The 25777-nt window shown below is 46.1% G+C and overlaps 1 protein-coding gene across 10 annotated transcripts in view; it reads left to right on the plus strand.

Annotated features, from left to right (window-relative positions):
- The window catches only part of ERI3 (ERI1 exoribonuclease family member 3), a 127905-nt gene that overhangs the window by 20989 nt on the left and 81139 nt on the right, over positions 1-25777 (plus strand). For all 10 annotated transcript variants that reach the window (XM_058717680.1, XM_058717677.1, XM_058717679.1 and 7 more), the window contains 3 exons: positions 12192-12308; positions 18849-18908; positions 23190-23281. In XM_058717680.1, coding sequence (XP_058573663.1) covers positions 12234-12308; positions 18849-18908; positions 23190-23281 — 227 coding nt within the window. In that variant the 5' untranslated portion in view covers positions 12192-12233. The remainder of the gene's footprint in view (positions 1-12191; positions 12309-18848; positions 18909-23189; positions 23282-25777) is intronic.

A 25777-nucleotide genomic window follows, 5' to 3' on the forward strand; every position in this document is an offset into this window, starting at 1 on the left:
CCTGGGGGTGGGACCAGGAACTTTCCTTGGGGAGCATTGGGTCATTGGTAACAAAATCACCACATAATTTAGTACAAATCAAGAAACCTCCCCCTAGCCTCTTATTATCCTGGTGGCCTCCCCAGGGCTGACACAGCTGTTGGAATGCAGATTTTGTTAGACACTGGGCTAAGGTTGGTGGTGGGGAAGAGTTCTAAAGAATAGAGCCATTGATAAATGATGAATGAAATCAGGGACTGTAAATGAACAGTGACACTGAGCTGCCCTTTAATCAAGTAAGCAAAGGAATGGGGAGGACCTTATTCTCTGTAACTACCTTAGAGGCAATGCAAAGGCCTCTCTTTACTCTTGGGTTAGTAACTTCAAGCTCTGTATTAGATGCTGGGGACATAGAAATAAGTAAGAAATGATTCCTACCCTCAAGGAGCTCATAGTCTAGGAGGGTAAACCTACATGTAACCACTGTTAAGTATTTGATTATATCACGTAGTTAAGTACTTGGTGCAGTGGGGACTCAAAGAATGATCAACCCTGCTCACAATGTGGAGGAGAAGTCACATGGGCTTCATGTTAAGAGAAATTTAGGAGATTTAAGAGGCCAAGTCGGCCTGTGGCCTCTCAGAACTTTTACAGCAGGAATGAAAGAAGGTGCTCACAGAGTAAGCCACGATGAATTGGCCTAAGTCTGAAAAACTAACCTGGATTGCAGGGTCGTGTGTGGGAGTGCTGAAGATGAGGAAGAGGGAGAATGAAGACTTTGTACGTGGCAAATATTTCACTGTTTGGTTAGTAGGATTATCTGTATTGGTTATATGGTGCTTCTCACATTCAAGCTAGCACACAGGTCTTATTGGGATGTTGTGAGAGTGTAAAGGCCAGAAGAGGTTTGAGAGAATTTTAGCCAATAAAGTATGGGCCAAAATGTAAGGGTCAGCATAAAAATATGTAAACTGAGAGAAAAAAAATACATAAGCTGAGGCCCTGAATCATTGTCAGGGGAAGTTAATCCAACTGCTATTGAAGGTAGCACAGGGTTGGGCTACTTGGCCTTTTGGGGGAAGCAAGGGCTGGAGAATGACATGGCACCTCCCTCTGACCTCCAAAAGTATTGGCAGTTCGGATTTGGATCTGCTAGACATCCCTTGGGAAGACCCACCTTCCATAGACCATGGAGGTTTAGACCCTTCAAACAGATAAAGAGCTGGCTGACTAACATTGAGGGATGAGATGGAAGGATTAATGAAGAAATAGACCTGGGTGACAAGAGAAGATGTGCTAGAGCAGAGGTGCCTGGAGGGCATAAGGTTGTAGGGGGTGGTGAGCTCTCCCTCTGAGCAGCAGCAACAGATACACAGCCATAGAAAAAAAGCAGGTAGTGGAGATGTGAAATCCAGGGTAAGTCCATAGGCTTCACTTCTCCCTGCCTCCATCCTGTCTTGTTTTTCTTCTCCCCCAATATTGATTACATTTCTTGCTTTGTAGACTGATCCCAGTTGTTTGACATGAGGAAACTGATATTAGGAGATGCCTTTTCCATCTCTTTGTCTTGTTGGGGAAAAGGATCCTGCATCATTTTGATTAAGATGCCATTGGGGTAACTATTTTTTATTCTCTTATTCTGGGTGTTCACAATACTTAAAAAAACCCCACAGCTATACATTTATGTGATGAGTTTTGAGCTCTAGCTGTGAAAATTGAGTCTTAGCCTAAAAGCCTGAAACAAGAGTATTCCCAGATTGACACTAGCTCCCCAGCCTGGCAGGTCTGCAGCAGAAGGGTGAGCAGGCTGGAACAGGCAGAGAAGGGTTTGTGTGTATAGAGTGCTGCCACGGGCAAAGCCCTGTTAGGTGCTGAGAGAATCAGAAAGAAGGTAAGTAGACTCTGGAGGGAGAGACAAACATCAGCGAAGCTTTTAATTTGATGTACACGTACCTTGGAATAGGTTGCTGTTTTGGTCCTATCCCTGTATGTAGTGGCTAATGGGAGATCTTGGTCTGTGGGCAGCAAAACAGATCTGTTACATGAGCAGTGCAGTTCTGTTCCAGTGCTGTGGTATCTAGTATCCAGTGGTAGTATCTGGTAGTACGTGTTCCAGTGCTGTGGTATCCAGTGCTGAGTATCTAGTCCTAGGGAGGCCCTTTTAGCCAAGGTTTGGTCTAAAGTCTAAATGCTGGCAGAAGTTCTTATGTGGAGCTGCTGATGTTGCTGAAAGGAAAGGAGCGTACCAAGTCCACAGTGAGGCTGGGAGGCAAAGTTGGTGAGCCAGAAGAGGAAGTGTGAAGGTGTTGTTGAATGGAATAGAAGAAACAGATGTTGCAAGCCAGGGTTCATGGGAATGGAGTGAAAGTGTTCTAAGGGGTTAAAAATGGACGTGGGGAACCTGATTAGGAGGCATTATTTGAAAGTGATGTTAGTAGGTTAGACTAAGGCAGTGATGGTAGGGATGGAGAGAAGAAATTATGTGTTGTAGCTTTTAGATGTGCTCGGGGGGGGGGGGGGGGAAATGAGCTTGAGAACCATGCTTTGAAGTAGCTTGTAGCTCATTTGGATACTGGTGGGCTCCTAAGAGTCAGTGGTACTAAGAGATTTGGCAAGGGTAAAGATGGAACCTATGATTGTTGTAAATGGGGTGCTCTGAACTGAAGATCTATACTAAGGAGATCTGATAAGGCGAGTTCTGTAGTGGTGATATAAGTAGGATCTTTTTTTTTTAATTTTTTTATTTAAAAAAAATTTTTTTTCAACGTTTTTTATTTATTTTTGGGACAGAGAGAGACAGAGCATGAACGGGGGAGGGGCAGAGAGAGAGGGAGACACAGAATCGGAAACAGGCTCCAGGCTCCGAGCCATCAGCCCAGAGCCTGACGCGGGGCTCGAACTCACGGACCGCGAGATCGTGACCTGGTTGAAGTCGGATGCTTAACCGACTGCGCCACCCAGGCGCCCCATGTAGGATCTTTTAAAAAACATTTTTTTTTAACGTTTATTTATTTTTGAGAGAGACAGAGTGTGAGTGGGGAGGGGCAGAGAGAAAGGGAGACCAAAGCCGGAGCAGCCTCCAGGGTCTGAGCAAGCGGTCAGCACAGAGCCTGACTCAAGGCTCGAACTCACAAACTGTGAGATCATGACCTGAGCCAAAGTCGGACGCTTAACCAACTGAGCCAGTAGGATCTTTTTGATCCTTGTTTGGTCCTACCTAAGGGAGGTAGGTAGTAATGATTAGGTAATTGGATGATAACCGGAAAGAAAGCTTGGAACCTTGTTCTCCAAAAGTGTGATAGAACTGAGAGCCACGGCTTAAGAGTGTGGTGTTTGGAAATGGAGTCCAGGGACTCTGTCTGCATTGTTGACAGGTTTTTTTGTTTTGTTTTGTTTTCCCCAGTGCTAGTAGCATTTGAATGAAAGGCCAACTAATAGACTGGAAGGGATTGGTAGTTAGTTGGGGATGGCGGAACTAGGGACTGAAGAATGGCATATGAAACATGCCATTTTGATCAGGTATACTTTTACTAGAAAGGTAAGTGACTAGAGAAACAAGGCCAGGGTAGGCCTTAAAAGGAAGTTCATGGTAGTTGGTTGATGTTGGTAAGGAATCCTTAGCGTGGTGCCTCAGGATCTTGTGAGAATTGACTGTGATCCTGTTCCAGATCTGTGGCCAAAGTTAGGTCTTTCTCAAGAAGTCTTCATAGGAGAAGTATCCAGTCCTGCTTTTTGATTCATTTGGACAGAAGGAAGGTAATTTTCTGGAGAGCATAGTGTGAGTGCTCTGTGGGTAGCTGATGCCCCGATCTTGACAATATTTGTTAAGGGAGCAAGCATTGTCGTGAAAGAAGACCTCTTGCTAGTTCCCTAACAGAGAGGTGCCAACTTCCTCAATAAAGTTCTGGGATGTTCTGGGATGTGACATGCCAATTTTTCTCCCCTGGATTGTGGCAGCAAGGAGAATGAAGTTTCTGATGGCAAGAACCAGGAGTGGTTGGGAGATCTAAAGGGCTTGTCCCAGGTGCTTGAAAGTGGGCCAAGTAAGGGTTTGATGTGAGAAAGGAACTGACACCTGTGGCTCAGATTCTCACTTGGTCAGTATATCTGTGATCAGGAGGTAGTTTCATAAATGTTCTAGACTATATCTTTGTTATTCAAAGTGTGGTCTAACAGCCAGCAGCATCCTCATCATCTAGGAGCTTGTTAGAAATGCTTGTTAGAAATATCAGGCCCTAATCCAACACTAAATACAATCTGTAATTTGACAAGAGTTTTGGATAACTTGAAGTCTGAGAAACACTGCTCTAGTCTAAACCAATGGTTCTCAAACTTTAGCAATCAGAATTGTGATCAGAATCATCTGGAAAGCTGGCCACAGATTGCTGGTCCCACCCTCAGGGTTTCTGATCCAGAGTCTGGGGCAGAGGCCAGGAATTTGCATTTCTAATAAACTCCCAAGTGAGGGGATACTCCCTGTGAGGGAACAGGCTTTGAGAACCACTGACCTCCCTAGCTTTTTCGTCTGTAAAATAAGACAGTGATTCCTGCCTGCCTTACAGAGATACAGGATCAAATGAGCCAATGTGTGAGAAAAGTATTCAGTTCATCGTAGGCAGGATGTCAATCTGTGTATTGCCTGCTCCATGGTCAGTGATTTTAAAAATCTGTCATGCCAGCACAACTGTTTCCCTGTCCTGGCTTCTGGCCAGCAGCAATGGTCAGAGAACAGGAAATCTGTGAAGCACCCCATGGGAATACAGTCTTCTGTGGAGAGACTAGTAGTCCCTTCAGGAGCGGGTCCTCCTGAAGCCCAGTCAGCTTCTGAGGTCTCCTACCCAAGTTGCCTACCAGAGCCTCTTTCTGGTGAGGCAGCCTGGTCCTGTCTTGATCACCTGTTATCCCAGGGTAGTGGATCTTTAGTGCAGTATTTGTGCTGATTGGGAAAATGTCCTTTGTCTAACCAAGCCTCTGATTTTATCTTGTGATACTGAGTACATTACATGACTTTCCCTCACCTTACTGGTTGATTAAATGAACAGGCATTGGGTGCATGTGGCCAAGTCCCATAATGTGTACTCTGGACCTCCAGAGTGAGGGAAACTAAGGTAGAGGTTCTTCTGATAAGAAGTAATATAGCATAATGGTTCAGAGCATAGAATGATCCAGAGCTGGACTCTGGATTTGAGCCTAGACTCCACCACCTACTAATGGTATGACTTGCCTTGGGCAAGTTAGTTGTACTTTTTATGCCTCAGTTGCCCTGTTGCCAAAAAGGGGTTAATAGCACCAATCTTGGGGTGCCTGGGTGGCTCCATCGGTTAAACATGCTACTCTTGATTGCGGCTCAGGTCATGATCTCAGGGTTCGTGAGTTCAAGCCCTGCATTGGGCTCTCTGCTCTCAGTGCAGAGCCTGCTTTGGATCCTCTTTCTCCCTCTCTGCCCCTCTTTTTCTCACTCTCTCAAAAATAAACAAACATTTAAAAATATATGAAAAAATATATATTAGCACCAGTCTCAGGACTGTTGGGAGGATGAGATATAGGTGCTTAGAACAGTGCCTGGCATGTAATAGCTATAGGAGTTATCTCTTACGAGTAGAATTAGCACTAGTAGTATTCTTACTCATGGCTTCATTGCAAGGTATTGGGGAATAGCGGGTGGCTGGGAAGCAGGCCCTGCTTTGGGAAGCGTAGAGAAAGCCTTTAGGCCCTCTATCAACATAGTAGGTAGAGCTTAGGCACCACCCAGAGAGATTTTTTTTTTCCTCCACTGGAATGGTAAGTTAGACTTGAGACTTTCCATTTCCATGACTTCCCTTAGTGCTGCCTCTGGTGGGCCAATACTGCGTACAACCCCAAGATTTGCTTCAATTAATTTTATGACAAATACGTATACAGGTAGCTACAAAGAAATCGTTTGGTCGTTTGCTACCCTAAAGGGTCAGCTTCACAGAGGCCACTAATATCTACAGTTATTTACAATTGAGTATGTAAAAATGCTTGAACTGGGGCTGATCCACAGTCATGTAAGGTAGACACATAGATGCACACTACTGGGTGAAGATGCAGTTTTGAAAACTTTTGATCTCAATTTATTGTATTATGTTTTTTTTTTAATTCAGATTTCAATAAAAGCAAATTATACATCACTCCGCACACTCCCCCCCCCCCCCCCCCAATAAAGAATAGCAGTGTCTATTTTCAGCCTCTTTTCTACATTTTAATTGCTTTGGGGTCTATGGGGATAGTGAAAAGGGACATGTAGGTGAAAAATCAGCCTTTTAAAGCTCTGATTTTTTACCCTTCCTTGTCCTGAAACTTCGAGCATCAGCTCTCATCTGTCAAAGTGTAAATCAGCAATTAAAACCCAAACAGCCAAATGCCAAAGATGACCCGAAGCACAAAGCAACTGACAAACAAGTCCGGACAAATCGACGGGTAATTTATAAGCTTTGCCCTAAAATCTAATTATTTGGCAATTCGAATTTGCAGCCAGCCAGGGCTCGGCAATAAATTTAACCCGCCATAAATTATTTAGGAGCAGGCTGTGGTGTAAATCAAAACCACGAGTGTTTGTTTAAGAAATAAGCTCCTTGTGCATAAAATGTCTTTTTTTTCCCCCCAAGGGAGAAACTGTTAAGCAAACTGTGCCCTGTTCCGTTGCCCAGTGCAGCCCTCACTTCCCCCTCTCAACTTCTCCTCTTCCCTGTGGCCAGGAGGTACCTTGATCCCTTGGAGGAAAGCCTGCCTTTGCATGGGATTTGTAGCCCAAAACGAAGTATTTGCATAAAACTCATGATTTTGCCACATACTGCTTTTTCTACCTCGTGGTGTGATGTTGTTTTTGGATTTATCAAACCTTTCTGTGCACATTCTGGAATTTTCTTCATAGGATAGAGGGAAGGTATAGATTAGTTGTTACCATTTCTAAATCGAAGGAATGCCAGTTCCTAGGTTGAGAGGAGGAAGCCATGAGAAATGATCTGCTGATTCCCTTATTTCATACAGGACCATAGAACCATCAGCTCAGGCAAAGGAGAACTTGTGCTTTGAAAAAAAAAAAAAAAAAAAAGGGTCTGTAAGAACACTATACTATTAAAACTTCTGTCCCATTGTCAAGAAATTCCAGCAGTCCAACCTAAGTCCCTTCTGCTTAAAATCCTTTTGTTGTTGTTCTATCTTCAAATACAATCTTATCACTGAGGACAATTTAGTTGAAGGGAATTTGAATACCCTGAAAGCAACCTACACATTTATTTCTTGTAATCTACTGATTGTAGGTGTGAAATTTCATTTAGACCACTATTGCAGTTTTGTCCTGAGACAAATATTTACTTGGTGCTTCCTTTTTATGTGTCTTTCCTCCCCTTAAAAAAACAAAGAAAGGTTTGCTGTTGTCATTTTATTGAGGGAGACAGCAGATAGAGTGGGTTTGAAACCATGGATACTTACAAAAATCCAAATTCTGAGGCTTCTGTCTTGAGTTGTCAAGTTGTGGCTAGTTCCCATCCACCATCAGCAGACCAGCTTTCTGAATCTATCATGCTCTACCTTTGGACAACCTAGTGGTGCAGGTAGCTTGTGGACAGTGTAGGGTGACTAGCTATTCCAGTTTTAGCTCTGAAAGTTCTGTGTTCCAGGAAACCCTTGGTCTGGACAGACAGAAAACTGAGACATTGGTGGTTTGTAGCAGTGAAGGGAGGATGGGAGGCCACTTAAAGATGAGAGACAGGAAATGCTTTGGGGTGTTCTCTGTCTGGATTTGAATCCTCACTCCACCACCTACCATGTTTGTCACCTTCAGTAGATCACATCACCTCCCTGTTCCTGTGGAGAGCTCTGTAAAAGCAGAGATCTCTGTTAGAGCCGTGTGCTTGGCTTTTATCTTGCTGTTTATCCTCCCTTTTCACATGTTACTTACCAAAAGTGGAGAGAGCGAGGTTTGCATGCGAGAACAGAGCTTGTGCTGGCGAAGCAAACCTAGGGCTCCTGGCTCCCACCCTCCCCGAGCCCCGAGCATAGCACCGTCTGCATCACTCCAGTTGCAGTGGAGCCTATGCAGCAGCGGTCCTCCAGGACTCTCTGCCCGCATAGTCCACGGTCTCTTGTACCTTGAGAGCAGCCTCTCTTCCTAGGAGACAGACCAAGCTCACTAAAGACAACCTTTCAGACTGGAAGAATCAGCTCTTGACCCTTCAGATTTTGAAAGCTGTGAGTCCTGTTCTACGTCTTATTTCCCCATTTGGAGTCCCACTTCTGCCCCTCACAAAGTGTGAAGCCTTGAGCAAGAGACCACTTCTTTTTTGGGCCTTAGTTTATCTGTAAAACAGGGATCATAACAATTGTTGTTAAGAGGTTTCAATGAGGTCGTTCCTGTTAAGCATTTAGCAGAGTGTCTGCCATGTAGTAAACAACAAATAGAAGGAATGAAATGATTCCATTTCCCAAGTGTCCCGAGGGTGTCGGAGCCAGCTCCTCTCTACCCCTTGCCCAGACTCCAAGCACCTCAGAGAGAGGAGCCACATCTTCTTGTATTTGTCTCTATGTCCACACCCAGCCCCTGCCTGGTAAATAGTAGGTGCTTAATAGTGTTGGTTTATGAGCTGCTGCTGCTGCTGCTGCTATGACCTATCTTCCAGGATTAATAAGGGTAAGATAAAGAAAATGTATTTGCAAGTATACTATAAATTGAAAGTCCTAATGCTCAGTATGTCCCTCCGCTAAGATACTTATCATAGTGCATTCTTCATTATTTGCTCAGTGTCTTTTCTGCTCACTAGTCTGTGCACCTCTCCAAAGCAGAGATACATCTCTCTGAATCCCACTGCAACACCTGTACAGTGCCCTGCACACAGTAGGTGCTACTCAGGTAGTTTAATTGAATGTAAATGACATACAGTTGTAAGGAATCGTGGAACTATTCTTAGGGGAAGAATAAAGGACTGGTAAATACATACTGGTTCTTTCCTTCCTGGTGCTACCTCCACACAAACAGACACTCATCTACTCCTAAAAACTTTTCCCAGGGTAATGAGGAGATGGAGGGAAAAGGAGAGGCAGGAATAACAGTGTCTTTATCAGAGCAATTGCCTCCAGAAGCTAGTACTTAGGCACATCTTCATAAGCTCCTGGGTTGGAAGTTACTAAACCTGTAACTTTAGCATTCCCTTTCTGATCATTATGAGCTAAAAACTGTTGAAGTGTTTGGCATGCCCCAGGTGCACTGGCTGCAGAGTCATGTCAACTTGGTAGAGATTAGAGTTCCGCTCTCCTAAATGGACTGTTGGTGCCAGTATTTTGAGGTTCTGGGCTTGGTTGGGCAATCTTGGAAGGTAAGAAGTACCTAAGTGAAAGCCTTTCTGCTGACTCCTCATGGGGTCTTCTATCTCTCAGCTTCTCTTTGCATCCTCATTGGCTTAAATGAATATGCCTGTGTGCAAGGTCATTGTTACAATAGCTGATGGTGCTGAGAAAGGGCCTGTGCAAAGTCATGTTCTGAGATTGGCTCTTGAAAGTCCCTCTTCTTGATCTTAGGAAGAAGGCCTGGCTGATGGGCTAGTAACACTGGGCAGGTGTATTTATGATAGGTCCAATCCACCAAGTCCCTGGTCCCCAGGCATTTCAGGGATCTACTCTTCTTTTTGCTTGGAGCCTAGACTGGCTTGTTCCTCCTGTCTGGGAGGGTGATCCTGAGTGTGAGCACAGGTTGGCTCCATTTCCCTAGGGGCAAGGAAGCCAGCAGCAGGACAGTTTGAAGACAGAGGTGCAGTGGGGAAACCAAAGGCTAAGTTTTCAGAGAATCTACTGGGGATGCTGACTTGGTGCTAGTCAAAGCAGGAGCTGAAACGCTTACTATTTTATAATAAATACTAATGAAATTCTAGATCTATAATAACATTTCAGATATCTGAAACAAACCATGTGCTTGTAAAAAAGTGGAAAGAGATCAACTTTAAGCCATAAATTCTTGGTAATAGAGGGTTTTTTTTCTATTTATGTTTGATAGATATTTTTTGTTTCCAGAGGAATGTCAACTCCTAATTTCATAATGTATCATGGGCTTAAGAAAATTGAATTTAATAAAAGCCAGAGATGAATGGCATCCTTAAAGGTCCCAACACTTGTCTTTATTAGCAGGACAAACTGCAGGTCTCCAAACACTGCTTCTCTCCAAATGAAAGTTTAAATGAAAAGTACAGTTGTGTCACAGGTTAAATTTCATTGTGGGCCCAGCTAACATTGTTAGTGAGGAGCTGGCTGTATTTGTTTCTTTAGACACCAGGGCAGCCAAACTCACCAGGCTGTGGAGCCCCTGTTGGGGAAGTGCTGCTCCCACACAGTGGGAGGATAGATCAGAAATTCGGGTGTCAGATGAGCCCCACCTCAGAGTTAGCGCTTGGAAATCTTTGATTTCTGATTTTTCAGGGGAACCAATGTGTATTTTGCTTGTATGTGTGCCTCAGTTTTATTTTTCAGCACGAAATTCTCCTCTCCCATCTCTGCTTAGTAGTGCTTTGTGAGGAATGAGAGGCCCGGGGAATTGGGATGAGTACCCCCCTCTCTTCGAGTTGGGAGGAAAGATACCACCTAATCTGAGCAGCAGCTAGGGCCTCCTTGCTGTGCCCCCTCTGCCTCAGCCTTGCTGCCCTTCCTATCTCCAGGGGCTCCTGTTAGCTTCCCCATCTTTGGGGATCAGCGCGGGGAGACCAGGCAAGCAGAACCTTTGAATTTCTCTGTTATGAAATCTGACTGCCTTGATTTGGTCTTCAGTCCTGCTTTTATGTGTTGGATAAAAATAGATGCTTTAAAAACAAGCGTGGTGGTATTACGTGTGTTTGAGGAAGAGGCTACCTGGCTGCCCTGGGATATCAAGGAGATCGGCCATTTCTTCCATCTTCCATCTCGTCCTTGTCCTGCATGCAGTCAGGTGTCCACAGCTTCTGTGCTGCTCCTCCAGGCTGTCCCCGGAGAGAACCAGTTTGCCTTGATTTTAGTGATACGAGAAAGGTCCCCTCCAAAACTGGGGACCTGGGGTAGGGATGCTGCTGGAGCTGACTGCTGGGACCACGGAGGGGGCAAAGCTCCCCTTCTCTCTCTGCAGTGGAGGTCTTTTCCACATGCTAATTTTACTCGGAGGATTTTGCTTTTTATTTATTTTTTTTATTATTTCCTATTTGTCTCTTCCAGATGTTTTCAGGGCAGTTTTTTTGTGTTGTAAACTAATTCCATTCATGTTTTAAAAATTTATGAAAGCGCTAATAAAAATGTCAAAGTGGTAAAAATGTTAGCTTTTCCTCTGCTTTGATTAAATTTTGCAAACTGTTTTTGAATATTAAAAAGCAATAATTTTTTTTATTCTCTCTCCTCGCTTTCCCTCTTCTCTCTGGTGCGTGTGTGCTCTCCTGCCCTCTCCCCCCTCTGGTGCATTCCTCCCTTCCCAGGAGCGATGTATGAGGCGTGCTGCACAGCCAGCGTTCTGCAAGCCTGTTTGCACACCAGGACCTTGGTGCTGTGCATCTCTATTAAATAACGGAGACAAATTAATCTTAGAGACACCAAACAAATTGTCACTCCTCCTCCTTCTCTTCCATTACGTTCCAGTGGACTGGGAAGGGCTGGCTAAGTGATTGGGGGGAGCAGGCTGGGGGAGGGTGTACTGCCTGAAAGAAAGGTGGGAGGCACTAGCTCCTATTACTCTTACTCAGTTTTCTTCTTCTCTTTAGTATCCCCTTTGGCTTTATTTATTATTTATCTTTTCTTTTTTTTTTTTTTTTTTAATGAATGAAGAAACTCATCGGTTCTGCTTAACTTTAAATGTAGAGGGCTGTGATTGGTCCTGTGGCTGGAGATCCAGGCCCATCAGGGCAGAGGCCTAGGCAAGGGGGAGGAGTGGGGCTATTTTCATGGCCTCCAGTGAACAAGCCTCTGGCAGAGAACCAGTTGGGGAAACTGGGCAGCTTATACTACTGTCTTCTTTCCCCTTTCCAGAGACAGCAGGGATGGGGCATGTGTCTAGTCCTGGCCACCTGTGAGGGTGTTAACAGTGGGAAGGTTAGAATAAGAACTGAGCTGGCACCGTTACACTCAGTCTTGGGTCTGGCCTGGCAGGAGCTAATGAGTCCAAAACATTCCCTCATTCTTGACTCTGAGTTATGAAATGGTTGGTTAAAAAAACATATTCTTTTTTTTCTGTATCTTTGCCATTCCAGGAAATTATCGAGTTCCCCATCCTGAAGCTAAATGGTCGAACCATGGAGATTGAGTCTACCTTTCACATGTATGTCCAGCCTGTAGTCCATCCACAGCTTACTCCCTTCTGTACAGAGGTAAGGGCCCTGGAGCTGGGCAGCAGGGGCTGCTGGGACGGGAGCTTATGGGTCACTGGTGCTCTGTACATGCCGCTTAGGGACAGCTTAAGTTTTATCAGTGGCTAAGGCAGGTGCATATTGGATTCAGCAGTTTTTATAAAGTCTGCCACTCCACTTGCACAACTGTGGTCATTGGGGACCCAAGGAGGGCACAATCTATCCCAGCTTCCCTAATATTTTCTCTTCCTTATCATCCCTACTCCTCCTGGTGTTGAGGCATTTGGAGTGGTATGCCACTCTAGGGTGGTGCTTTTGGGATTCGGCTTTTTTTTTTAAATTTTAAAATTATTTTAGTGTTTCTTTTATTTTTGAGAGAGAGAGAGAGAGAGAGTGAGCAAAGAGGGGCAGAGAGAGAGGGAGACACAGTATCCAAAGCAGGCTCCAGGCTCTGAGCTGTTAGCACAGAGCCCAACACGGGGCTCAAACTCACGAACTATGAGATCATGTCCTGAGCCAAAGTGGGTGCTTAACTGACTGAGCCACGCAGGCGCCCCTTGGGATTCAGCTTCTTTTCAGTTCCATTTCCGTTGGGGCCGCTTGACAAGATGTGAAGATTTCAGCTTCTTGGAGGGAGAGGTTGTATTCAGGCTGTCTTAGCTTTCTGGTGATGCTTTTCTGTCCTTGAGCAAAGTGGTCCTGTGTGAAGTGTTGGTTTAGTGGGAAGCAAAACTGTATCATCAAGGAAAGAGAAGGGCAGTCCAAGTGGGGTATGAGGACAGCCTGGACAAGGCTGAAATATTCTTATCCTTATCCTTACCCTGTGCTGGTGTTATATTCCACCACCTTGCCAGCAGGTTAGTATTTGCCCCATTTTACAGATTGTGAAACTGGGACTAACTGAGATCTTGATGCTTGATGCAGCTCAAAAGAGCTGCTAGGAACAGAGAGGAGGTACCCCTGAAGAATTCTCATTCTCCGGCCTGTATGGAAAAGCTTCCTGTGGCTGCTTTCCTCTGTGATGTGTTGTGTTATAAACTCTGCGGTAGCCACAGGCTGTGGTGGAATCATGGGCCAAGTATGTATGGCAGCAGAAGGTAACGGGAAAACATGAGTGTTCCTGGAATCTTTTTAAGAATTTGGGGGCTAGGGTATATTCGAGACTTTGTGCCTTCTTTTAGAGATCTACTTGCTAAGTATGAGTGAAACATGAGGAAAGGAGTTCTTAAGTGATCCCAAAACAATCGTCTTGGTGTGGAGAATGCTGGGAAAGGGCCTGCCTGCCACTGGTGGGAAGGCCGCATGGGCTCTGAGGTTGACTCAGCCCAGATACAAAGTCTGAGGGTCGCTCCTGGGCTTGATGCCAGTGTTTGCCGCCCAACCCAGGTGGGCCTTTTGGTGCAGGTATCCATCTGCCAAGGTGTCTAGTCTCTCATGCCTTTTGTTGTTTCCAGTAATGATGTTGAGATTCTTACTCCCTCTGGGATCTACATCCCCGCCCCCACAACCCTTGCCCCTGGGAATTACCTGTACCACCAAGGGGCGCTAATCTGTTCTTTTTGCCCCTTTTGGAAAAAAATCAAATTTTAATGATGGCAAAAATCCCATTCCATATGGGAAGGGAAGAGTTTCCTAAAACAAGCCAGTTACCTGAGCCTCCACTAGCCTGAAAGTGCAGTGTCCTCTTGTCCTTCTCTTCCTCCTCTCTGTGTGCAGATTGCCCCTTGGGGGCTTCAGCTGCAGCTAGGCTGCCTGGTGCAGTGGGGCAGGCCCAAATTTGAGAAAGGTTGCTGGCTGTTTAGGGATGGAACAGCACTGTGGAAGCTCATCTCTGGGCAGGAGTGGATGCTTGAGAGTAATGGAAAAAGGGATCTTTTGGAATCAGGACTGCTACTGCTTCTTTGGGGAGGTAAGGGAGGGGGGATTGTGAGATTGTGATGGGAGATATTTTTCTTTTTTCTAGAAAGTTTCACCCCAAGACACAAATACGTAATTTGGAGGGCAGAAAGCACGGTGGGTTGGGACCATTGTTCTGAAGCCTTATCTGAAAATGAAGATATGGCTGTGCTGTGGCAACAAGTGTACCATTTCACCTCAGGCCTCCAGAGCCCCCAATTCTCCCTGACCTGGTCCCTGCCTTTTTGTCCAGTCTCACATCTCCCTGCTTCACACCCCCTCACTTCCCTCACTCAAGGTTACCCCCTCACAGTGTGCCTCTGCACATGATGCTCCTCCTGCCTGTATGCTGCTCCCACTCTCCACCCACCCCCCTTCTTGTCCTCTAGGACTTTGCTCAGGGTCACCTTCTCTGGGGAGCCTCCCCTGAGCCCCTGGCTGATCCCACTACACAAAGTGCTGATCAGATGCATTAAACTGTATATACTTATCTGTCTCCCCACTAGGTTGTGAGTTCCTTGAGGGCAAGAACCAGATCTGATCCATCTCTGTCCCATCATTAGGGCCTGGTGCCAAGTAAACACTTGACACATGTTCCTTAAATGAATGAATATTATTAAAGAGCTATTCAGCCACACCTTTCTCCCTGCCACCCCTGACCCCAAGTAACTGTACTGCTGACTCTCTTTTGAGTAAGTGAAGTCTTCTTTGGAAAACCTCAGATCATCCAAATGTTGCTCTGTCTCCATACCAGATGGAGTTGTAATGTAGAGAGAGGCATGGACAAAGGATGGGAGCCATCATTGTGGGGCCTAATCCAGCATGGCAGTAGCTGCCTTTGGGGTAGAGATAGAGATCATCATAATCAGAGGAAATTTTTTCCTTAGTAAGTGTAAGGAACAACTCAAAACCTGTGGATTGTGCCTCAGCAGTTCCTCTAGTAGGATTTTCTCTTGTGCACAAGAAGTTCTTAAGAACCCTGGTCTGTGTGCATGTGTGTGTGCATGCATGCATGCCTGTGACACGTGAGTACACATGAGCACATGCTTGTGTGGGGGGAGAGACAGGCTCGGCAGGAAGAGGCATTCTGCTTTGAGTGGGTCTGTAGCCCACATATAGACACTCTTACTGCTCTGTGTAATGGACATGTTATTAGCCTGCTTGAGATTCTTTCTTAGTACCCGTTGATAGTCTGCCTGGAGACTTATTTCTGATAGAGACAGGATGAGACATGTTTCATTCCTTCCCAAGCCCTTTCCCTGCCACCTCTAAAATCTGCTCCAGTTCATCAGATCTCTGCCTCTAGCAGCTGGGCTGCTGCACAGTCCCTGACCATGTGTAGTCTTTTTTGTTGTTGTTGTCATTGTCTTGGGAAAGAAAAAAAAAAAAAAAAAAACAACTAGAAAAAATACCCATTTTGCTAAATGCCAGTAAAGGGCTTTGTCTTGCACCTGTACTTATAAAGGCTGAGATTTATTGGTCTCTTTGTCTGAGGAGAAAGAGTGGGTTTGATTATCAGATTGCACACCAGAGACAAGTGCTTATGTAATCAACAAACTGTCTTGGTGTCAGAATACGATTGTGTTGGAGATAAACTGTGAAAGGAGAAAGGCTGGATGCTGACATTCTATTGGCACTGAGTGGCCTGGGCTGCTTCCTGTAGTTGCCAGTGTTTATGATGAAGCCAGCTTGTTCCTGGACAAAGCCCTTGTGTGGTAGGGGATCTCAGTAACCAGTCATGTTATCAGTCAGGGTCAAAAGCCCTCGCCTTGTGGTTTCCGAGTCTGGAGAAGCGGGAGTTAATCTGTAATCCCTTGGTGAAAGGAGCCACAGAGCACACATTAATTCTTCCTCTCACCTCTCCAGCTTTAAGTGGTTAAGGTCTCTGAGCTCTGTTTAGCCTGTGAGCCCTGGTTCTCAGCTTAATAATACTTGGCTTTGCTCTAGTACCTTTCATTGTGAGGATGTGAAAGCTTTTTACAAATATATATTAACCCAAGTGAGATTGGGTTTAAACTGCAACAGGAAGGATTTAAGTTATGCCTAAGGTAGAACTTTCCAATATTTATTTGTATTAAATTGGCTCTCTCCCTCATGGCTTCTCGTGTAGGTCTTAGAGATGTCTTATAGGTTGTCAGGTGCATGGACTAATGTTCCTAATTCCACAGTCTCTTCATCTAGTGCCTTGGTAGAGCTGATAAGATGTAGTCCATCCTTAGAAGCATTAATACAGAGGAGTGAGGCCTCCTCCTGGAAAGATGCCTCTAGCTGAACCAATAGCTCAAGACCCTGTGTCTCTGGGGGTGAGTTCATGCCCTTTAGGAATTCAGCTGTAAGCCATGTCTTGCTGAACCACAAGTGCTCTAGAAACACCCAGATAGAGAGGGAGCTGAGCTCACTAGGCCCCCCTCAGGCTGATGATTCTAGGACTACTGACCACCGGATAGGAGTGTGAGAAAGCCCCAGGACCCTGGAGCCCTACCCACTACCACCAGGGTTGAAGAGGCGGGCCTAGCCTATAGAGGGAGATCCTGGAGAGCAGTGCCCTGGTTTTCCTTTATAGTAGAGTGATTTTCTCTCTCCGCATTAGTGATTTTCCTGGGCCCAGAGCAGGTGCTTGTAGAGTACATAGATGCTGACCTAAATCCCATTTCCAAGGAGGGAGGGCTCTTGGCAAGGGTACCCATTGGTTTCTTCTGCGAGTCCTTCTGGAAGCCCTTCAGTATTCACCTCATCTGAGTGACCCTTGGTAGGAGTCAGAAGTCGTAGACCTAACCTTGTCCCAGAAGACTCAGACTAGACATGAGACTGGCACACAGACCCCAGAGCTTTCCAAGAAGTAAGAGTGGCTGTAGGTTTTCCAGGATAGTCCTGACCCTAAGTCCCAGCTCCAAGCTTGAGGACGTGACTTGGCTCTAGAAGAACCAAGCAGGAGAGAAGCTGGACCAGAAAGAAGAGCAGTGGATGCATGGGTGCTAGTCAGTCATCTGGATGTTGGACCTGGAGTTGGCAACAAGCCTACTCTGGGCTCTGGCCCCTGTGTGCCTGAGGCAAAACACAGGGCAACTGCCTGCTGAATGTGTGGCTCTGGGTGCTGGCTGGACTGGGAAGAGGAGGGGCTGCCAAGAAGAACACAGATTCCATGAGGGCAGGGTTTTCATGTTTTTCCTCATGGCTGGATTCCTAGTTCTTAGAATGGAGTCTGGCACATTGTAGGCTGTCCATGAATAGCTGTTGACTAAATAAATGGAGGAGTCTTGGCACTCTAAGATGAAAGCTGCTGACCCAGAGCTCTTCCTCACCCTAACCCTCCACTCTCACCCCTCAGCAGACCAACTCTTCTTGTTTTTGGCTCAGGCCCTCCCTCTGCTGGGCAGTTCTTTGGTCTCCCAAGCAAGGAAAGGGTGTGGAGGTGCCAGCCGGGTGGGCATGCTGTGGGTTAAAGCCTTGCGAAACAACAGTGTAGTTAATCTTTCTAATTTATTTTCCTTTTAGACCATGGGAAGTCTGTAGGCAGCAGCTGTTACCCAATTAAAATACAGATTAATATAAAAACAGTTTCTGGAATATAAAATAGAGTGGCTGTGTCCTTACACTTCCTTAAAATACCACCTAATAATGACTTGATGAACTACAGAAACCCACCTAGAGGAACTCAGCGTTCTTAAAATGAAAATTTCTTCCCTAAAAGGTGTGTATTACCATTCCATGTAAGTCGCTACGAGAAAATAACCTTCCCTCTTAGAGCCAGCGGTTCCTGTGATTTGGGTATTTGATATTCATTAAACGTAATTATAGTTTAATTGGAGTTTAATCCCCCCCCCCCCAACACTTACAAAAAAAAAAAAAAAGAAGTTCCCAAGCAAGCCTGAGATGCTGCTCTCTGTGGAAGTAGCCAGGGGCACATTGGGCATGGTGATTTCCTGCTGGATCCAAGTCTATGGATAGGGGCCTCCTGCCTCAGATCCCTGAGGCAGTCTGTCCTAGTCTGTGTCCGAGGGATATTTTCACTTCCAAACAATGCAAAGCAACAAGCTTGTTTGAAGCTAGGCCTGACCTGGGTGTAGCATAGGCTCGTGAGTCAGAAATTCTCTAGAGCAGATTCATACATTAGGCCTTTTCATCTGCATTAAGTTAAAGGTGTCTATTTCTTACTTGCCTAGTTGGTGTTGAGGGCCCAGGTATTTAGGGTGAAGGGTAGATGCCTGTGGGGCTCCCCTGGCTCTTCACTGATGTTACAGGGGGAAATGCTGGACATCAGAACCCAAGTATGGCTGTCCTGTGCAAGTATTCTCCAAGTTCTCTGGGAACTTCTGTGAAGCTTGGAGGTGAATTGACTTTAGACTGTAATTTGTAGGGAGTTATTGAGCCTATTGAATACAAAAGATATATAAAATCAGGTTTTTTTCAAAGTAAAAGCTGAAATAGGTATGAAACACGCCCTGTGGTCAGTATGTAGGTGTGTATCCCCCTCTCAGGGCAGGGGGAATTCACCTTGTATCCTGGGACTTTATTCCCAAGGCTTCTGTCAGATTCTGAGCCTAAAGCAGTGCACACCAGAATCTTTTACAGTAGAAGGAGAAAAACAGAAAGAAAGGATCCAGTCCAGTTTTGAAACCCTATGCCCTCCAGTTCCACCTATTGGCTATTTCTCTTTCCTTTCAGCTCACCGGGATTATTCAAGCTATGGTGGATGGTCAGCCAAGCCTGCAGCAAGTACTGGAGGTAGGTTGAATGACCTTTAATTCCTGACCTCTGACCCTTTCCTGCTGCCTTTCTCTCCCTCCCCTCCTGAGAATATAGCCGTGTAATTTGACTATGATTATGGCTTGATTAGAATAACATTTGCTGTCACATCAGTGACATGCTGTTGAGAGTATTGAACCATTGATCTGTCATCTCCAGCTGTTCCCATCAGGGTTACTGGCAAGATGTCCGAGTGCTGCCCTGAGATCCTCACAGGGCTCCCCACCCCCTCCTGGTCCCTGGCCCTCTGCTGGGCGGCATTGGCAGCCTGTGCTGGGCGGGTCAGGGAGTGGGGGGGCTGAGCTGTGGCACTGCAGGACTAGCCCTGGGGACTGGAGGTGTTTTTGTTTAGCTTTAGTGTGGGCTTCCTGTGGCATGTGAGCACTTCATTAACTCACCCAGAACTCCCCATCGATGGCTTTTGTTTGCTGTCAGCTCCTCCAGGAGGTGCGGCTGGGCCCGCCTGCCCCACTGCAGCTTGCCGCTGGATGCGTTGTGCCTGTCAGGGGTGCAGAGGCTGCACTGGGTAATGATTCCTAATCAGAATAATTACAACAATTGCCTATGTGAGGGAAATCAAATTAAAGGCTTTAGAACCCTTGGCAGAGACCACACTTCTAGGATGTTCTCCTCGGGGAGCTGGAAAAGGTTAAGATGCTGCTTCTTGTGCTCCAGCCTGAGGGAATAAAGAAGGGCTATGCTTGGCCTCAGCTAGTCTCCCACCCCTTCTGGCCTGGGGGTTTTCACCAAGGGAGAAGGTCCCCCTCCCCCTCCCTCCTCTCTAGAGGGAGGGGAGAAGAGAAAAAGCCTGTGGATCTCATTTGGTGCTTTATTTATCTTTAAGACCAATAAACCCAAAGCTTAGCCCCTATCAAAGCACAAGAGAAAGCAGAGTGTTGGGGGGATAGCAGGGCACATCTGCATTGGAGGTAGGCAGCCTAGAGGAAGTTGGATGGTGGCAGGGAGAGGGAGGAAGATCTCTTTATTTAGCCAAGAGATTCTGCCCCATGGGAAAGAGAAATGCAGACTGAATTTCCTGGGGCTCCTCAGGATGGAGTCAGATTTAGGCTTACCTACTGGCAGGTGTGCTCTCTGTTCCTGGGAGTGTATAAGCCTAGGCTCTGTGACTGGTCAAGCTCTGGGTAGGGTCAGCATTAGGGTACCTGCAATAGATTGGGAGAAAATAAGATGAGCTCTGAGGTGTCCCCCAGCCCCACTGACCCTCTTTTTTTCAGGAGAGATTAACTCCTATGATTGAGGGGGCCCCTTAGCATGGATTGCACCCTGTAAGACCGGATTCAAGGAGAAAAAGGGGACCCATCCTTTCCTGTGTCCCAGCCAGGGCCTAGCATCTGACGGAGGCCAGAGAGCAGGCAGCTTTTTTTTCTTGGAATGTCTCTGGCCAGGATCCTAAAAGGAAGATGCCTGCTGTAGGCCAGCACCAAACTAGGGCTGTTGAAATTACGGGATTTTTTTTCTTCAGTGGTGCTGGTTGCCAGGGACCTGTGGTCTTCAGGAGGCTTCTTCCTGCTAACCCCAGGCCAGCCTGGAGCAGGGTGCTCAGAGGATTCTGAGTCTCACCCAGGAAGCTACTTCAGCACACTGTGTGGGTAAAGAGGGAAGATTCCTGGCATCAGCCTGAATAGGGAGTCTCTGGCAAGGAGACTAGAATAGGCTCTGCTTTGTCCCACTAGCCCTGAGTTGGTCACACAGCTAAAAAGCTAACTTCTTGTCCTAACCAAGTCCCTGAGCAGGTGGCCAGCTAGATGTTTGCCTGACTAATTTGGTCCAAGTAGGACTCAAGCTAGACCTTCTGTAGCTGGGAGGGCTAGCCCAGCTGATTGGGGGTCTTCTCAGTGGTTCCTCTAGCTCTTTATCCATTCAAGCATAGGGGGAAGGAAAAGGGCAGACTTTATTCCAAATGTAGTATCTCTTCCCTGGACAGGCTCACAGTGGAATGTTTTCACTAAGTATCTATCACATGAGTGAATGGCCTACGTCCTAAGCTTCTGAAGGACCCCCTGTGAGTATTAAGTGCTTCTCATGGGGAAGGCTTGGTCTTGCTGAGCATTGGCTCCTGACAGTCCTGTCTTGCTCTTATCTAAGAGCACTGTGCAGGAGTTGGGGCATTGGAGAGCCCCCCTGGAAGATGGGGCACTTCCCTTGGGGATTTAAGGCCAGTGAGCTGGAACAAGGTTAGCTGACATAGGGAGCTCCAGGTTTGCCTTACCTCTTCTGTAAAGTCTTGGGAAAGGGTATACAAGTGTGCGTGTTCATCTGTGCAAGTGGGCCATACTGGATGGGGAGACAAGCCATTCAGCAGTGGAAGGTCCAGAATGTAGCTTGCTGCAGAGACTCTTGGCCCGAGAGGGATTCTCTGGTGTACAGACTATGAAGAGGATCAGCACAGTCTGGCTCAGGGAGCAGCTCTGACCTCCTGGGAGTGGGACTGCTCTAGCCATGGAACCACATAGGATCCTTGGCCCTACTCAAAGACTGTGTCAGTGTGGACCAGGCCTCCAGGATCTCTGAGATGTCTGGGGAGCCAGCCTATACCTGCTAGAAGTCATCTTACTTCAAGATTTCCATGGACTCTCCATTACTTGCTGGAGTCTTCACAGTCTGGCTTAACCTAGCCCCCAGCCTCATTTCCTGTCCATTCTTTCTACACACTGTAGAAATTGGTCACACTATTCCCTACTCATATTTCAGTAAATCAGTAGGTATCTTGTGAGAAGGTACTGCAGTAGATTAGGGATTAAGACAGTGAATAAGACAAATAAGAGTCCCTGCCTTCATGGTGTTTATAGTCTGGTGGGGAGGGCAGACATTAAGCACATAATTGCTTCTCAAATACAAAATGATTGTGCGTGTGCCTTTGCCTCTGCCTGTAGCATCTTTTCCTGTGTTCCATCCTGTCAAGCAAACCCAACCACAGAATCCCAAGTTCAGTTGTCTTCTTTGTGAAGCCTTCCTTTCTGACTCTTTACCCTGTAAAAGATAGAGCTAGCCACTTCGTCCTCTTGGTCCTATAGCATTCTGTTCACTTCTCCATGGTTGCATCTATTATATTGTATTATGATGATCTGCCTTTCTTGCCTTCTCAGCCTACTGTCTGTTTTGTGGTAGGCACTTAATACCTTATTACATTTAATTCTCAAAACAACCCTGTAAGGTTAGTCATCTGCTTCATTTTATAGATGAAGGAAACTGAAGTTCAGAGAGATTAAATGACTTTTAAATGACTTCCCATCAGTGACACAGCCAGGATATGGAAGAGTCGGGGTTAGAACCCAGATGTGTCTGACTTTCAATCCTATGTTTCTAGCTTCTTTGCCTTTAAAAACTAATCCTTCTGCATGAGTGGAGCAATGGTGATCTGCTATACTCTCACCCCATGCCTGGGATCTTCTGAAAAATAGGCAGTATTTCATGAATTCTTTATGATAATTCTCTCATTATATACTGATTTTAATGTTTGTACTTGCAATGTGAGTGCAAATAATAAAACTGATCAAAGGGATGAAGGGAAAGAAATACTTATAGCATGTTTAGGAACAGTTTTTATCTCTGTCTAGGAATTGAGCTCAGCCTTCAGTAGAGTCCACCGAATTTGAATTTGAATCTGAATCTGAATCCTCAACCAGGAGAGGAGAAACATGAAGTCTGGGGCCAGTTTATGAGCTTTTAGTAACTAAAGCAGGCAGTGCTATCCCAGAGATCAAGAAGGGGTTCCAGCCCAGCAAGGGAGCTTTTTTTGCTAGACTCACGGTGAAGATTAACTTTACTTTCATTGGGGGGAATCACCAAATTCATAAATGTGGTTAATGAACGTTTGGTAGGAGGATGAAATGAGTGAGTGAATGAAGAAACCTGTGGATTGGAGTCCCTCCTTGAGGCCTCCTTCCAGCCTGTTCTCATGGCCCAGGGCAACCTGTGTCTGTGCTAGGCTCTGCTTTTGAGGACCAGCCTACTGGGATATGTCCTTATCCTGTCTGGAGCAGGCAGTGGGACAGTGGAGAGACTCCCTCTTCCCCCCACTTGGGCTTGTGGATCTTCCTGCAGGGATTGTCCTCCCTGTGCCCCCACAGCCCTGAGCCAAGGCTGAGAGCCCAGAGCAGAGCCATGGCTGGATAAGATTACAGATTTTTCCTGCTCTGATTACAAGCAGCTTATCTGCGTTTCACTGTTGTGGCTCTTCACAGACTCAGGAAGAAAAAAAGAGGGAAATCTCATCTGTTCTTGTTGTGTACTTTTCAGAGGGTCGATGAGTGGATGGCGAAGGAAGGCCTCTTAGATCCAAACGTCAAGTCAATTTTTGTCACCTGTGGAGACTGGGACTTGAAAGTCATGTGAGTACAAGAAGGACTACTTTGCTGTCAGGGCTTGGAATCTGTGGGGCCAGGTCTTCCTTTCACAGGCTTACACATCCAAGCCTACAGGGCAGCTGAGTCAGGGAGTGTCTGGATCTTTGGGGCTGCCAAGGTGGGAAGATGGCTGGGAGCCATGCCTTCTGCCTCTGGAACAAGGAATAGTAGACAAGTCAAGGACCCTACTGGGATTGCTGTTGTCGGGGCCTTCTGGCCTTTGCCAGGTCCCACTGCTCAGGACAGCCCTTCCAGTTGTGGGGTTACTTATTGTCCAGGAAGGAAGGAAGGAAGGAAGGAAGGAAGGAAGGGGAGGAGAGGAAGGGGTTAAAAGAAGATTCTTTTTCTTTTCTTTTTTTTTTTGAGAGAGAGAGAGAGAGAGAGAGAGAATCTTAAGCAGGCCTTAGGTCCAGCATGGAGCCCAATGTGGGGCTCAATCTCACAACCATGAGATCATGACCTGAGCTGAAATCAAGAATTAGGTGCTTAACTGACTGAGCCATCAAGGTGCCCCAGATCCTTTTTTTTTTTTAAACCAAATATATAGCATTTACTACTCTTAGTGCTTTAGAAATAGTAACTCATTAATAAACGCTGGTACTCTTATTCCTGTTTTATGGATAAGAAAATTAAGGCACAGAGTGGTTAAGTAACTTACCCAAGAACACACAGAGCCAGGATTCAAACCCAGGCAACCTGACTCCAGGGTCCTTTCTTTTAGCCATTATGCCATCCTACCCTTTTATCTGGAATACAAAGCCCTGATGATTCAACTGAGGGCCCAGTGGTGGAATGAGAGAGGGCTGCTTATAGGGAGCTCTCCAAGTCCCCAGCCTCCTTGTCCCTCCTTTGTCCTCACTGCTTTTTATCCTTTGTCTCTCAGTCCTGCCCTGGTTATAGAAGACAGAACTGGTTCCTTTGCCGGGTTGACACTTTTGCCTCTTGTCTATCCTTATGGATACCTGGCTTCAGACAGCCCCCAGGGAGCTAAAGCGGGGTGGAGGTGGTGGGGGTACTGTTTGCTGAGGATTGATAGAATCGATACCTCTGTGTTCTTTGTGACCGAAGGCAATAGCAAGCATTCTGGGTGTGTGTGTGTGTGTGTGTGTGCGCGCGCGCATGCATGTGTGTGTACGCGTGTGCACACAAGCTTCGTGCATAGGGTGGGGTATTGGTGGGGGGTGGGGAATAGTGGCTCTGGAGTAACATTTCCTAGCAAATTAGGTATTATCCTCTTAACTAGGTCCTTCTTTATGCCTTTTGGATGCTAGGTATTGAGGTGAAGTTATGCATTCAGGTGGATGTCAAGACTGCTACAGGACACCAACTCCCTAAGTGAGACAGGAAGAGGAACAAGCCCAGATCACATATACACCCACACACCTCATCTCCATATCCTTTAGGTCATGTACACACATTGACCGCATACGTCTAGGTGTGTGCACATGACTCCCAGAGCTCCAAAGGATCTTTGTGCTCCCAGATGACACTCATGTGTCAGGGAAATTATGGAGGCTGGATCTGGAAGCAGATATGAATGAGGGGAGGGTTCCATGGAGAAGGTGAGGAGGAGGAAGGCTGTTGTTCTTATTTATGGCATCTTGGAAAGCTCTGAGCACTTGAAGCAGAGAAGGGATTTAGGTGGATTTCAGCAGCACAAGAGAAGCTATTTGGGGTGGCAAGGTTCAGGCTGATACCTAGCATCTGGGGCTCATGTAGCCTAGTCCAGAGGCCTAGTTTCTCCAGATAACCTCCCAGGACTCCCACTCTTCCAGTGGTTTTCACTCTTTGGTGTGTTCATATCCCAGGCACCCACATTTCATTTCAGAATGTTCTGCATTAACTGTGAATGGCACGTGCATACATGTGTATATGAAAACTTCCCTGTGCATGCATGCAGGGACTATCTGGCCGGCCCTCCTAAGCTTGGAGTTGGTTTCTCCATAAGAAGAAGAGGGAATTTCAGAGGATGTTGTCTTCTTTGGCCCATTCTGGCCTGCAGCACCAGTTTAGCCCAGTGGGCCCAGAACAGATTTTGGTGTCTCAGGAGGCTGCTTTGAATCTTCACAAAAAATGATATAATCAAGAAGAGGGATTGGGTTATTGAATCCAAACATACAGGAAAACAAACCAAATTTTAATGAGCATGTACCATATCTCATTCAGTCCTTCTAACTATCTTCCCTGGTAGAAGGTGGTATCTCCCTTTTATAGAGGCAAAACACAAAATAGTATTTACACCTGAGGCCCAAAATGGTAGAGATTCATAGCTACACAGAATTGAACTCTAAGGCCATGTTGCTTCTAAAAGAGATGGGTTGCGGAGACTTTGGTAGCTGGTTTGGGTTTGTATTGAAAAGGCCAGTGAAGCTCTGAAAAAGAATGTGCAAGAGGGAAGCAGATGTCAGGTGGCAGGAGTTGGGGGGAGGAGAGCTTTGTGGCTGCCTTTTAGAAGCAGGACTCCGCATAACTGCTGGGAAG

This window comes from Neofelis nebulosa, chromosome 2 (genome assembly GCF_028018385.1).
Source record: "Neofelis nebulosa isolate mNeoNeb1 chromosome 2, mNeoNeb1.pri, whole genome shotgun sequence".
NCBI lineage: Eukaryota > Metazoa > Chordata > Mammalia > Carnivora > Felidae > Neofelis > Neofelis nebulosa.